This window comes from Ctenopharyngodon idella, chromosome 23 (genome assembly GCF_019924925.1).
Source record: "Ctenopharyngodon idella isolate HZGC_01 chromosome 23, HZGC01, whole genome shotgun sequence".
Lineage (NCBI taxonomy): Eukaryota > Metazoa > Chordata > Actinopteri > Cypriniformes > Xenocyprididae > Ctenopharyngodon > Ctenopharyngodon idella.
This window is the reverse complement of record NC_067242.1, coordinates 3540001-3556463: the sequence shown is the minus strand read 5'-3', so window position 1 is coordinate 3556463 and position 16463 is coordinate 3540001. Positions and strand designations below refer to the sequence as shown.

Genomic DNA, 16463 nt, shown 5'->3' with positions numbered 1-16463 from the left:
TACAAGGCCCGTTCACACCAAGAACGATAACGATAAAGATACAGTTCTAAAAATCGTTCTAAATATAAAAGAATAGCACTGTCCATAGCTTGTTAACTACATAGAGAAACGATATCATAGGGATCACTTTCAGAACAATTTTTGTTTCCCAGCTGTTCAACGATAAAACACTGACAGCCAATCAGAATTCATTATAATTTAAGGGCTCACGCACTTAAAATGGCAGACGACACTACGGAGAAGTTAATCGCCAAGTTCCAGAAAAAGCCACCACTGTTTCTTTTCAATCTTTTCAAGGATACTTGAAGAAAATGGATATAGAAAACAATTGGTCATACCCTCGGAATAAATGGTGAGAAGTATTAACGATGAGATCATTATGCCAAGCTAGCAAACAGTGTAACATAAAATTACCTCAGGTATTCAGCGCTAGTTTCGACAACATCGTGTGTTAATGCGGGTCTTAATTCCTTTGGAGTTGCAGTGAAAAAGACTAGGTGTTGTTTTTTTATTCCACTTTATTGACTTTGTCAGCTAAATTCACTGTTAGATTAGATCGATTACACTAGCTATTCATTTGAAACATAGCATGCTGAGGACATCTGCTGGTTAAAGCTGGTTGAAACCACAGCGCGTGAGCTTATAATAAACAGACTGTTATCATTTGTTGGTGTGGACGCAAATATAGTTATCGTTATAGTTATCGTTCTTGGTGTGAACGGCCTTTAGAATAGGAGGAGGAACATTTCAGTCTACTTACAGAGGACTCACTATCCCGGATAAGAAAGTCTCCCTCTGTGCCCCTCTGGTTGAGTGCCACCTCTGCCTGATGACGCGTCACCTTCCCGTAGTACCACTGCTTGCCAGCGAAGCGTCCGCTGGATGAAGGCTCGATGTAGTCACAGTCAGGTGTGGGCGGCCCGGCCATGCTGGCCGAGTTGTGTGACTCCTGCAGAACATTCACGTAGTTTTTCGGCACAAGTCCCATCTGCCCATCTGCTTTGCGACACTTCCACCACTCTGGGTCGTTTTCTGGCTTCTCCACAACATCCATAATCTCCCCCTTCTCAAAGTTCAGCTCTTCTTCGTTGCCCGAGCTGAACGGGTAGAGTGCCTGTACTGTGTGCAGCACTTGGTTGCCGTTCGCACTATGAACAACAGCAGCCAACTTCTCCGACAAGCCAGCAGAGTCGTTGCTCGCCGATCCATCTGCATCCTCTGTCACGTAGTTGGATGGGAACCATCCCGAACGGCCATTGTAGCTCCCCCTCCACCAGCCATCGCTGCACTTCTCCATGACGATGACCCTTGTGCCCTTAACCAACGACAACTCATCTTCCCGCTCGGCCGCGTAGCTGAATTTGACAAGAGCAGGAAGGTTTAGGTCGTACAGACGTTCGCCGTTGTCTGGGTAGAAGTCAGAGTCCGCGTTGGAGGCTGTTTCACGCATGCCTGTTTTCCTTTTCACCTTACCGATCCCTGCATACATACAGAAAAGAAGTACCATTAAGGGTTTTCCAAAATATACAACCAGCGTCTCTTCTTTGCATTCAACTACTTGCACTTGGGTGTTCACACTGACAGCACTTTTCAACAACAATGCCTCAGGAAATTGGCAATGTGACAAAGTTGAGCAAGTTCAACTTCATGGAAACAAATTCAGTCCAGCAACTCCCAGCGGGACTGCAATAAATCATCAATTCCATTCAATTTGCAAACAAATCAAAACCTTTTTCACTGAGCTTGTTGCTGCATTCTGGGACTGCCTTCTCTATGAAGAATACCTGAGATGCTGTTTTAGAAAGTGGCCAAAACAAGGTACAAGGCAGCATAATTTTAACTGCTTATCTTTGTGAACAGATTTTGTTTCAGAAGCGCAACTCTGACACCAACAAATGCAGACTAGGGCCTTGTTAACACCTGGTATTAAGATGCGTTTTTGTCGATTGCAAGTGGAAGACGCTATACACAGGTGTAAACGGGGTCTAAAATGTCTTGAGCTTGTCCACTTTTGACCACTTCCAGAGGTAGTTGAAAAGGCGTTTTTGACTGGATTGCATTCGTAGTGTAGACGCTCATGTTGTCAAATGTGTTCGAACAGCCACAAAAGACCACCTACTCTCCGCCTACTGACCTAATGCGTAAACATTAGGGCTGGGACAATACATCGATTCTCGACTTGCAATACAATGATTCTGGATTGATTCTGATATTTTCTCTCTAGAATCGATTCTGAGCTTTGTTTTAACAGCAGATGGCGCTCTAGGCTAGTTTTTAACTGCACACTCAAATGCTCACAAAGACGAGTTCTGGACAGTGCATGTGCGTTAGGCTGAATCATGTAAGTGGCTAAATATACTTGCATCTTGGCTCAGAATACTTTTATGATGCAAGATTAATGTAAACAGCCCACTGCGAACACCCTTGTAATTCGCTTCAGCCTTTTCGAACTTTATGAATGATTACATTAGGTTTAAGTGGTGTGTGTAAAGAAATTCAAAGCAAGCAGAGTATGGGTGTTTCTAAAGCATGTAGTGCCATCTGCTGTTAAAAACTAAGCTCAGAATCGATTTGAGAGAAAATCGAGATACACAGGAAAATATCAGAATCACCCCAGATTCTTTATATCGCGAATTGAGAATCGATGTATTGAAAAATGCACTCACTGCGTTCAGTGTGGTCTTGCGGCTATCAGAGCAAAAATTAAAGCTGATGGTGTTTTCCGTCATCTCCAGGTGCATTCATATGTAAATTGCGCGAGCTTATTTTGTCCATTAAATCGAATACATTACCCATACATTTACCAGCCCATATACCCTCCCCTCGAAGAAATCAGGACAGAAGTGGTTGAAAGTGGACAAAAGAGAAGATTAAAACACAAGGTGTAAACAGGAATTGTGTCTGCTTCATCTACTTGTGATCTGATCGACCCAAAGCGCATCTTAATACCAGGTGTAAACAGGGCCTAGGTTTCGGATCAGTTCTTTTGTATCCTGACTGAGCAAAAACTCATGCATTAGCTTTATGACACTGATTGCACAGCTGTCCACTTTAAAATAACACATTTAACAAAAGGTATTTTCAAAGGAAAATCTTGATCAGAAATGAAAAATGTGTTGAGACAGTCTCTTCAGGGGGTAATTTTATCACCCCACACCCTGTACTTGTTCCATTCTTGTTGAAATTATCTGTGAAACCAAAGAGCATTGTATTTTGATACAGGCACCAACAGGCAGGGCATGAGTGAAAGGAGAACTTGTCCAAACACATGTTACAGTGCAGTGAGGCTTGTGTTTTCACACTGACAGGGGTATACAGTAGCTATCATCTCCCGCCTGCCTGAGCAATGTGTCCTCTCTTAGTAAACACGGGCGCTGGTCCAGTTTCGAAACCACCCAATCACAACCAACTAATCATGTTTTCACCACTCACAAATCATATGACAAGCCATGTATTTTTGCCTTCCTCCTTGATTATGGAAATTATTCAATTATTTCCATGTGAACAGGCATGTAAGAGCAACAGAACAGTTCTGCAAACAAAAAAGGGATTGCTTTATGACTATGCAAAAAAAAATTCCCACCATGATACTAATATGCTAAGTTTATTCTCATTTGCCACCTGCTTCACTCATTCGTAAGACACAGCTGTGTGGTTTAGCTCTATTATTCAGAGAAAAGTACAAATAACTGCAAAGAGACACTGGAATGATCACCACACCCATCGTCCTCCACCATGGGGAGGGAATGAGTGAGGGAGTGTTGGGTTAGGTTCATGGATACTGTCGAGGATTCCGGCTTGTCCGACCACATTAGGTCAAGCCAAGTGGGTCGGTCTGCAGGATTAATGGAGAATATCTGACCCTGAGGCCTTTCGACCATGTTGGCGGGCTTGGCAAAGTTTTGTGAATAGTGTTACCATACAGGAATGTCCACTTGGCAGTGAAGATTGTACCGGCCCAATCCAAAGGCCCAAGGACAGATAAACACGCTTTCTCTTTACATACCTTACAAAAATGTGCTGCAGCAACAGCAACAAAATGATGGTATTAGATGGTAATACCATGGTACTGTATGCAATACAAAGAATACCATGGTATTACAATAGTATACATGCTGGAAACAGCTTAACTAGCCCAAGGTAGGTTTGCTGGTCTCAGATGGTTTGCTCAAAGCACCAAAACCACTCTAAAACCATCAGACCAGACCATTCTTACCAGGAGGTTGGCATTTCAGCCCACTAAGTCCATCAATTGTAACCATTATATTAACATGGTACTAAGCCCCAAAAACAAGGTAAAACACAGGATTCATTTTGTTAGCAATCTATCTGGGAAGTAGGCAAACTCAGCCTTTACAGTTTTAACCTTATATACCTGTAGGCAATGTTCAAGAAAAATAAGTGTGATTTTTCAAAACTTGACAACCGAGAAGCAGCTGAAACCTTGGATCTACTCTTAACTAATCTAAAAGGAAATCACCCAATTTACTTTATGCTTACTCAGGGGTTAAAGGTTAACTGAGTGAGAACATAAAGCTTTTCCAATAGACCGTTTTACTCAGAGCGAGATGCTTATCAAAGCTCAAGGCCAGAGGAATTTATTCTGTGCCTGTGGATACCACTACTGCCTGATTTGCATTACAAATACATGAAATCTCAAACCAAGATATTTGCCTCTGGCCCCTAGGCTATGTCCGATTGAGGGGGATGTACATTTGCATGGTCAATGTGAGTAGGAAGTAAACGTGAAGTGTACGAGCAATAGTAACTGGAGCATTTAGTGCCCCATGCACGGACGTGCTGGTGCATGTAACCACGGGTGTGTGAACCTTCTGACAGCACAAGGTCAACTCATGATCATCCACAAATTCAAAAGACATTTCTTAAAGGGGTAGTCCAGCCAAAAAATGAAAATTCTGTTAGAATTTACTCAGCCTCATGTCATTCCCTTCCTTTCTCATTAGGTCAGTGAGTTGATGAGAACCAGATCATTACGTTTCATAAAAGAATCATTCAGAAAAGTTTCATGAACAAGATCAATTGATTCATTGAAAAGATCCAAGGTAAAATGGTTTGAACATTGCTACTTTTTGGTACTTTTTTGATATTTAATAATATCAAATATTTGGGTCTCTTCATCACACCAACATATATGAATTCATAAGACTGGAAATATAGTGTTTGGACTGTTTTTATAATACTTTTATAGGGCTTTTCTGTTCAATAGAAGAATATTATAGGGGTTTAGAAAGGCTTTTCACTTTTGAGTGATCTAATTTGTTCAAGAAAATACAGAAATTTGAATTAAGAAGTGTAAATAAGTACAAATCTGGACTCAAATACAGGCTAAAATATACAAGGATTATGAAGGCAAATTTCAAGTTGTCACTTGTTTAAATAAAAGCAACTGATCTTGGGTGTGTGAAAGTTCAGACCAGTGGTGCTTTTCTCAAGCGTGATATGATTGATGTTGCTTCATGAGACAGGGAAGGTAATCCACCCACTCAATCACTGGCTTAGTCAGTCTACATGATCTCTAGGGAGCTGACATGAAGAGTTTACTAAGATTTTTCAATTAGCTTAACTAACATTCTCAGACAATAACCACATCAACATAAACAAGTTGTATAATACATGGCGGGTGTGTATCCCACTTAGGAATATGTTTGTTGGAATTGTACATTTTTAAAAATAGATTTTGAATTCTGAAGAAAATCACCACTATAATGCCAGGAGGCTTTGACCAAACCCAAGGCTCTGATATTCTGGTCTCTATGTGTCCATGGATGTGCTGCTGATAGAACAAAACACATTGTATGGAGCCATGGTGTGTTTCCTGAATACAGAATAAGGAATTTTCCTGGATTCCTACAGAGGATGCTCAGGAAGGAAGCTGCACACTTTGCGTGGCCATAACTCAATGTCCATATATCAATGTGTTTTTATTTTCCTCTCTAATATTACTTTTAAAAGTTAAAGGATTAGTTCACTTCTGAATGAAAATTTCCTGATAATTTACTCACCACCATGTCATCCAAGATGTTTATGTCTTTCTTTCTTCAGTCGAAACGAAATTAAGTTTTGAGGAAAACATTCCAGGATTTTTCTCCATATAGTGGACTTCACTGGGGTTCAACGGGTTGAAGGTCCAAATGTCAGTTTCAGTGCAGCTTCAAAGAGCTCTACACAATCCCAGACGAGGAATAAGGGTCTTATCTAGCGAAACAATTGGTCATTTTTAAAAAATAAAATAAAAATGTATATACTTTTTAACCATATAAATGCTCATCTTGCACTGCTCTGCGATGCGCCACGCATTACATTGAAAGGTAGGTGTAAAGCGTAGGCGGAAGTACCGCGGTAGGGTGAAAAACTTATCTAATTTTCTCCTCCAACTTCAAAATCGTCCGATATCATTGTTTTACCTTTTTTTCTTATTAAGAGCATTTGACTTAATCTTTGCACGTTCGCTTTGTAGACACTGGATCGGTACTTCCGCCTATGTCACGCATGACCTTTGTAACATGATTACGTCATGCGTGCAGATCGCAGAGCTAGCTAGTGCAAGACGAGCATTTGTGGTTAAAAAGTATATATATATATATATATATATATATATTTTTTTTTTTTTTAGAAAATGACCGATCGTTTCGCCAGATGAGACCCTTAATCCTCGGTCTGGGATTGCGTAGAGCACTTTGAAGCTGCACTGAAACTGCAATTTGGACCTTTTACCTGGTGAACCCCACTGAAGTCCACTATATGGAGAAGAACCCTGGAATGTTTTCCTCAAAAACCTTAAATTCTTTTCAACTGAAGAAAGACAGACATGAACATCTTGGATGACATGGAGGTGAGTAAATTATCAGGAAATTTTAATTCTGAAGTGAACTTATCCTTTAAATCAAGTTTGACCAAAATACGCTATCTGCAACTAACTGGAAACCATTACAACTTGTAAAAACCCAGCAGAGTATGATTCATCTAAAGCTACTATTCCACCCGCCAAACAGACTACATCCACTTCCCTTCCCTTCTTTCCTCTGAGTGCAACTTGGATTAGTTGTTTCCTCTGGTGAGTTCATCCTATTGTTCTCCAATATAGGGCTGAACTCCATTTAAAAGCAACCTACAGCCATGAAAAGGCAATTATGGTAAATAAATGCCAGGAAAGTGTGGAAAACAAACCCTTGTCAAATGGACAAACATATGTATAACTCTTACTGTGGTTGTACCATGGAAAAGTGATTGGCTGCATTTCAAAATCACATACTATATAGTATGCGAAAAACAGCATGTGAAAAAATAAGTATGTCTGAATTCACAGTACTCATAAAAGTACATAGATGACCTACTATTTCCGGCGAGTTTCTGAAATGTGCATACGATGGTAACTTTACTATACCATGAGGCCATGGGAGAGGATTTGTTAATGACAGTGAAGTGACGCTGGTAGGTCACGTGATAATGAAAATGTGAATGTAGTACATCCAAATTATATTCATACTATATAGTGCATACTCTTTTAAGCGGTCGTAAAGTAATTACTTATTCAAAATAAGTACCTATTTAATGCGATTTCGGACGCAGTCATTGTATCAGATGTTAAATATTTAAATATATAGCATGGTACTGAATGATGACCATATTCATACACCATTGTGTTTACAAGTTGCTTCAAGGCACTTCAAGAATACTTGTCATTGTACAGTCAACATACTGTAACAGCTGTTGTATAGTTGCCTACAAAAATTGTATGAGACAGAGAGATACTGTGTCATTAGAATCTTTTGAGATTATTTACAATGTATCAGAGTGTATGAATGAGAGAGATACAAGCAAAACTGTGCAAACAGGAAAGAAAACTTATAATCTAAAATGCTGGACTCAAAGCCGAGCGGAAAATAAGACATTCTTTCAACTCAAAAAAGACAAGACATCAAAGGCCTCCAATGACAGTGACTGTAAACCACAGAGCTGTCTTCAACTGCTCAAGTCTGTCTGTGTGCATATCGCACGCTCATTCGATGCACAAATAAAACAAAAACAATCTGCAAAGAACAGACCTCAAAAATCATTTTCATTTCCCTAAATGAAACATGCAGATGCTTAACAACAGCTTAAAAAATGTAGCTATTGCAAAGACAAATAAAATATAAATACGTCATCCCAAAATGCAATGAATAATAATAAAATTGATAAGAGATTAAACGCACTAAAAAGCCTATTTTAGTTCCTTAAACCTGATTGAGATTATTCTGTTTACAAAAATTTAAATTAAAACATTAAGGCCCGGTTTCACAGACAGGGTTTAGATTAAACCAGGATTAGGCTTTAGTTTAATCTTAAGTAGCTCTTATAAACGTACCCAAGAAAAAACATTACTGGTGTGCATATTGCACGTTGCTTTCAGTTAAGACAGCTCAAACATGCATTTTAGTCTGGGACTAGACTTGTCTGTGAAACCGGGGGTAAAAACTAAAATCCATTATTTAAAATGGTAGGCATCACAATGTTATAATGTACAATATTTATTAATTTATATTAATTTTGAGATTTGCTAAGGACTACATTTAACATCATATAATTATATACAAATTTTATATGATTTTTCAATACTGCATTACAGTAATGAGAATATTTTCTAGTAGAGGTGTGACGAGATCTTGTGCCACGAGATCTCGCGAGACTAAAACGTGACGAGATTTCTCGTCGAGGCAAAAAGCTGTCTCGTGATATTGCCGTGACAGGAGGTGAAATTAGGATATAATATGCCACCGCTACGTTATATTATGCCTCCACTGTCGTTTTGCATTTTATAGAAATAAAAAAACATTTAACGAACTGCAGAGTCGTCAGCAGTGCAGCAGGAATCAGAGTTCACTGATCACGTGTCGAGATGACTGACAAGACCATGGCAGAGGATTCGTTGCACAACAGAGCCTAAAAGCATCTGACAAATGTCTTGTAGAATGCGCAATCAGCACCACCGCTCCCTTTTCACAGAGTACACAGGATCACAAAATCGAAAGTAAAATGCGAGCGCACATTCAAATTGATTTCAATACCCCACATTTTGAAAGCGGCTCCCTGATACATGCAAATATCTTCCAATATGAAAGCTATCTTAGGCTGGGCTAAGTAGTTGTAACCATCTCTCAGCTCTATATCATGCTTGAAGAAAAATTTGGTCTCTATTTGCACTTTGAATATTGAGAGAGTACTTTGATTATGGTTGCACTTATTGTTTGCAATTAAAGGTGCAATATGTAAGATTTTCTGTCCGTTAAAAGCCTATTCAAAACAAAGGCGTAGCTTGATGACTCCAAGTTTGAGCGTGGAATTATTTACGATTATTAACGTTACTGTAGTTTGAAGCAGAGCAGGACCGAGTGTTGTAGGAGCTGAAAGAGGCCGCTAGAGCAATTGCGCAACACAAGCCACGAGCAGCGGAACTTATATTATGCCACAGTCGCCGGCGCCGCTTCCGCTTTTCCGGTCATGGGTATGAGGTAACGCAGCTCTGTTTATCATATTAGAAACATTTGAGTGTGGTGAAAATGTTATAAGGTTACTCTGTGCGTTCGCTCTGCGGCTGCTGTGAGACACTGTTGCACACTGCAGTAAACTAGATCGATTTTAGAATATCATATTAAATGCTGGATGGCTTGTGTTGATAAATGGCATGCAATTCATTTTAAAACGTATTGTATGATGGAGAAAATGCTGTATTACTGTTACTAAAAATAAAGCTGCATCTGATTATGCTATGTCAGCTACTTCACAAAATAGTGTTTTTCTCTGAGGCGTGGTAAAGCATGGTACACGCAGAAAATCAAGAAAATTAGATTTAAACAATAAGACTAAACGTGTTGAGCTATATAACAATAATTCGTTTTCTGTCTATAAATATATCAAAACAGTTGTTCCCTTGTCTATTAAAACATGTAAATATTAAAGTGTCTTTGGTGTTTCCATGGTTTCTACAAAATAACACCGGAAACCGAGGGTAACGCGGGTATGATGCAATTGACAGGCGACTCCTCACACGTCCCGGAGCCTTGGTTAAAATTGCAATTTTCTCACAATTTACAAATAGTTGCAAACATTTGTGATATTGTAAGTACTCAAGTGAACAAAATATATAACACTGGCCTAGTGGTTTTTGGATATTTTACTGCAAAATTCTTACATATTGCACCTTTAATAAGTAAACTGTTTTTAAAATGTATACTGTTTTTATTTCTATAATCAATTTGTGAAAAGGAGGTCAAAAGTTGTAGAGGCTCATAAATCATGTACAGTAAGGTCTGAAGAGACTCATATGAAATCATACAGGAGAGAAACCAGTCAGTTGAGTTTGTGGCAAAACCTTTTACAATGCTTGAGTATTGTTGTCTTTTACTGCATATGATAATTTATACTCAGAAAGTAGAACTGCAATGACATTCATTACACAATGATTAGTTAAAACATTTCAAATGCACCTGCAGACTATTTTTCTAGTCATGTATTTCGTCACTGAGCATTTCTCGTCTAGTTCTCATGAACTCAATCTCGTGTCTCGTCTTGTCTCATGAGCTAACTGCCTCGTCACACCCCTATTTTCTAGTATATACAAATTACACAGACTATAATTTCTTCTTTCTTTTGATTTTGGGGTGAAACATTTTGTGATATTCACCCTGCTAAGCACTGACGCTCAATTCTGGTGCAGGTACTCTGGTATAAATAGCCTCTGTCGCACATCTGTGCTTGTTTGGCTAGCGCAGGTCTGTCAGGAACTCCTCAGGGAGTCAAATGGGGGTCACAGCCCATCCACGTATGCAGCACCAGCAGCCCGCTGTGTGTTTTAGTCAGGAACACTCCAGAAAGCCATCAGCACTTCCTGTACTCATCTTGTGTGAGAGGACGCTAGAATTAGAATTCAAACTTGTCCCTCTCACAAAGCGACATTATCTTGTGGTGCTTTCCATCAGAGAGGAAGAGTTGACTGGTTTTATAAAAAGTGGAGGGAAACAGACGGATGGGCTGACGCTGCAATGAATCAACAATCCGGTTTCCTCACTTCCTCCCTAACAGGCTCCAAAGATCTGAGGAGAATCTGTCTCAAATTAGACCGCTTCCTCTATGAGCGAAGGCTGAACGACAGGAAAAGAGAGAAAGGGTGAGGTGGAGTAGAAAAACTGCCGAAAGCTAAGACCACCTCTCAGGACATGCTTCTATGAGGATTTTGATGTAAAGGGACAGTTCATGCAAAAATTAAAATTGTTATTTTATTCCAAACTCGCATCACTTTCTTTCTTCTGTAGAACACAAAAGGAGATATTTTGAAGAAATTCCAAGCTGCTCTTTTCCATGCAACATTTGTGTTCACACATTCAAATACATCACATGAAGACACGTCTAGGTTTATGTCAGGTTTAGCGCCAACTAGGGGTGTCACAGTATACAAGTATTGATGATAACCGCAATATTAAAAAAAATAAATATTGATATCATGTTAAAACTTCATATATGATTTGACAAACTCTCTCTAAGCCTCCCTAAACACATATTTTGAGTGCGATTCACTGACCAAAAAGACAAAAACAAAAAAACAAACAAAATGTTAAAGATGAATTTAACTCAAAGCATTATATGTTTTTCCTAAATGTATGTACATATCGCAGGGATAATCACTATCGTCAATCCTTTTGGCCATGATAATAGTGTAGTGAAAACAAAGTCCCTTTAAGACAAGTCATTTCACTCGGCGGCCATCTTTGAAACGCCTCTCAATCACAGCTCCTATCTCTTTGAATGGGGAAACATCAAATTCTCCAAAGCTGTTCGCCAAGCTTTCGATTAAATTTCATATTTGAAATCAGCAATGAACTTACTCATAAATTTTGTTTCTAAACACTCGAATAATGACAAAAAAAACACAATTTTTCAGGCTGGATCAAGATAATGCGCATGCGCAGTCCTAAGTGAGCATCTCTATAGGAAGTGCACATCTGACTGTTTCTATAGGAACCGGAGTTTCTAACGGCAGCTGCAGTGACACGATGACTTTACCAATCACCGATTGGCTCTTATTTAGAAAGCGGGACTTGTTCCGCCATATAATAATAATAATACGAGTGCATGTCTTTCTATATATAAAGTCTTTGGTGAAAATCTAATATGATGACAGCCCTAACATCTAAACACCGTTGATAGTCGCATGTCACGTAACACCGCGCTACTTTTCCATTTGCGCTCCAGTTAAAATAAGTTCAACTTTAAAAAACGCGTCTCTAGACTAGGGTTTTTTTCTGGAGAAGATTATTAGCATATAATATGAACTTGAACTAGACACCGATATCAATAATCTGACTGACACCACTGAGCCAATAATTATTTTCATGTTATGGCTAATAACTGCCTGCTATGACAATTCAATAGTGTTTTGATTAAATAAATTAAAAATAGAACCCTAAAAACTAAAATCAATTGTTTAAAAATTCTACAACTGAATTTAGACATCACAGCATTATAATGTACAGTATGAAAAATGTATTAGTGTTTTTAAAGATTCGCTTTAAGGAAGTGTTAGATGATAGCAAAGTTAAAATATAAATGTAAAAATAGAGGATGTGAGCATGCATTATTCAATATCCAACACTGGCTGATATACACTACCATTCATACGTTTGGGGTCAGCAAGTTTTTTCTTTTTTAAAAATAATTTTATCCAGCAAGGATGGATTACTGTCACTTTTTTTAAAGTATTTATAAATGTTATAGAATTTTTAAAAATGTATTTTCTTTTGAACTTTCTGTTCAAAGAATCCTGACAAAAACATATAAACATGTATCCGCAAAAATATCAGCAGCACAGCTGTTTTCAACAGTGATATTAAGAAATGTTTCTTCAGCACATTAGAATAAATTTTAAATTGTAATATTTCACAACATTACTGTTTTACTGTATTTATCAAATGTAGCCTTAGTGAGCGTAAAAGACTTTTAAAAACTTTTTTAAATCTTACCGAACCAAACTTTGAACAGTATTGTACATCCAATAGAGACTCGTACTGATCAATTTAAAAATCTCTAATAATGGCTGATAACCAATATGGTATGGGTCATATTGGGTTTAACTACTCAAAATTTTCAAATCAAACAATCCCTTTAAGATACTTATATCTCAAGCACAATTACGTACCCAAACTCTTTAAACACGAGCACATCATGTCCTATGGTCCTTTAGCATCGTTTAATACATCTCAACAATCAAGTATCTGGTTGGTCAGTACTGTACAGCTACAGAAAGAGGCACATAAGGTATGTCAGTATGAAGGATCCATCCAGCGGCTGTAGAAATGAATAATATATTCCAGCAGCAGCTCTCCCAGAAGAGATATGAGCTTCATCAATCAGCTCCGGCAGTACAGATGACACAATGCTTTCAGTGTTACAACGGAGAGCTGACGTCGCCCAACTGTGGCCCACTAGCACGAGGAAACCCCCACGACAGCAGACCCTCAACACTCAAACTTCAGAAAAACATCATGGTGTTGGACCAACAAGGACCAGCAGGCTTCAAAAGCAAAACCTGATTAAAGGAGGATTGGGCTGGGAAAGAAAATTCCGGTTGAGTGTAACAGGAGAGTTTAAGTGCACAAAGAAGAGTGGAAGTTCTTTACACTGTGTTGATTGCAGTGTGTGCGTGTGTGTGCGTGTGTGTGCGTGTGTGTAAGAAGTGCAATTACAGGCTTTTCAGAGCACTGCCCGCCCAGCTGCTCGACTAACACAGAGAATGAGGGAAAAAAAGAAGACATTCCCTAGCCAACTTCTCGGTTCGCTCATATATGGTTTCCAAACAAATTAAGTGTACAAATGATGAATTGATAGAAGAAAAAAAATGAGTAAAAACTGTGTGTGTGTGTGTGTGTGTGTGTGTGTGTGTGTGTGTGTGAGAGAGTGAGTGAGTGAGTGAGTGAGTGAGTGAGAGAGAGAGAGAGAGAGAGTGGGGGTTACTGACAAACTCCCACCCAGCTCAGAGGGTGAAAAGCCTTTCAAACTTCCCTAATCCTACAACCAAGAATGTCTCAATGCAAACTCAAACAATACAAACAATAAGTCCAAGACAAAACTTCAAGCATTGTCAACTTTGTAGACTGGTGATATAATAAAGAGGAGAGAAAAGGTGGCAAAACTCACGGAAGAAGTGTTTGAAGAGGTTAGCCATATCCATTTTGGGCTATCCCGGCAACTCGGCACTTCCCTCTGCAGCTGTGCAGCTATTCCATGTGAAACACCCTCCCGCGAGTGAACTGCTCACTGCCTACACAACAATCGAGCTGCCTGACCATGTGACCAGCGTGAACCAATCAGAATAGATTCCTCCTTTAGGAGGACTAGTCTGCTCCCCCCTTACACACAGCTTACTCATGGCGCATATGGGAACTAGTCAGCCTGTTTATAAAATATATATATTTCATGTTTTTGCTGCCTCAAAGGATTCATATTCATTGACGTCAGCAAGTTTGCACAGAAAGAGCCATGAACAACCGGTCTGTTCACACTAAATCAAAACCATGTAGCATGTTTGGACATGTTATTAATGTAGTATCCTTTGAAGTGCCATGGAGATGCCATAATTATTAACATATTCATGTACAAAGTACAATGGTATATTGGTATTACCATCTGATACCAGCATTTAAAATGAAAGAAAAAAAAGACAGACTTAAATAAATAGTTGCAATGTTACATAAACATTAAAATGAACTGGAAACATTAATTGCCGGAAAATTCCATCAATGGGGGCTAGCTAGTGTGTCAAATTTTTATAGTTATTGATAAACATTTTGTTTGATCACACTTTCTTACAATAAACTGTGTAATAAGGCTGAATGTTGAGGATGATAAATGTGACCCTGGACCACAAAACCAGTCATTAGTCACAGGGTATATCAATAGCCAACAATACATTGTTTGGGTCAAAATTATCGATTTTACTTTTATGCCACAAATCATTAGGATATTAAGTAAAGATCATGTTCCATGAAGATGTTTTGTAAATATCCTCCTGTAAATATATGAAAAAATTATTTGCGAGTGGATATGCATTGCTAAGGACTTCATTTGGACAACTTTAAAGGCAATTTTCTCAAAAAATTGATTTTTTTTTGCACCCTCAGATTCCAGATTTTCTAATAGTTGTATCTCTGCAAAATATTGTCCTATCCTAACAAACCATACATCAATGGAAAGATTATTATTCAGATTTCAGATGATGTATAAATCTCAATTTCAAAAAATGTACCCTTATAACTGGTTTTGTGGTCCAGAGTCACAAATGCAGTCAACACCACAAATAGAATAAAGATTCTTTATTTGTCATCCTGCCATCTTGTAGAAAGGGTCTAGATGATGTTACTACTTCGGCATTACAATTTTAAAGAGATGAAAAAAAATGAAAATCGTGTCATCATTTACTTACCTTCATGTTGTTCCAAACCTGTTTCTTTTCTTCTGTGGAACACAAAAAGATTTCGAAGAACATTGGTATCCAAACCAAAGTTTGTATGGACAAAAAACACTGAAGGTCTGGTCACATCAGCAAAATATCAAAATTCAGACCAGCTTTCTGTTGGTCAATGCGGCACATTTGCGAAAACCTTCATGTGACTATCCCCGCTCGCATGTATTCCTACTGAAACTAGTATTGTCAACGGTACCCACTTCGGTAATGAAATTTTAAAAATGTGGCGATACCAGCATTTCTCCCTAGCATTTTGAGCGGATTTTTTAACACCTCTGATTGGCCATTGTGTTCACGCACTCAACAGATATGTCTGTGATTGGCTACAGCGATCAACGCTTCAAAAACATGTTGGAAATAGGCATCTTTGATGCTCTTCACCAAGCGCTTACACAGATACACACAGGAGCGTTTGAAAGCAGGCGTCTATCAGCTGATCCCTAATATTGTAGCCAATCACAGACATATCTGCGTGAACAATGGCCAATCAGAAGAGTTTAAGAATCCTCTCAAAATGCTAGGGGGAAATGCTGGTGTCACATTTTTAAAATTTCATTACCAACTTGGTACTGAAGTTGGTAATTTTGACAATACTAATTGAAACTAATACTAATTGTTGCCGAACAATGGAAAAAGTGAACACACCTTTACTTACTTCTCAAAATATCATCTATGATGTTCCACAGAAGAAAATCATACAGGCTTGGAATGACATGAGGGTGAGTAAATGATTTTGGGTGAGCTATCCCTTTAAGGACAACATTTTTATTCGTAATAATAACAACAACAGCAACAACAAAATGTGTTGAATTTGAAAATTCAACAAAATTATTTAAAAAAAAAAAAACTTGGGGCGAGACTGGTTCTTTATTTTCCAATTACATTTAGTGTCGCTTGCGCTCAGAAATTAAATAACATATTTTGCTGGTTAAAATGACAAATATAA

The 16463-nt window shown here is 38.5% G+C and overlaps 1 protein-coding gene across 4 annotated transcripts in view; it reads right to left on the bottom strand.

Moving 5' to 3' along the window:
- The window catches only part of nck1b (NCK adaptor protein 1b), a 61784-nt gene that overhangs the window by 8434 nt on the left and 36887 nt on the right, over window positions 1–16463 (bottom strand). For 2 of the 4 annotated variants that reach the window (XM_051882702.1, XM_051882703.1), the window contains exon 4: window positions 761–1479. In XM_051882702.1, coding sequence (XP_051738662.1) covers window positions 761–1479 — 719 coding nt within the window. Of the gene's footprint in view, window positions 1–760; window positions 1480–13192; window positions 13664–14190; window positions 14349–16463 lie in introns of those variants that run through there. The other 2 variants (XM_051882705.1, XM_051882706.1) reach the window with 2 other exon arrangements.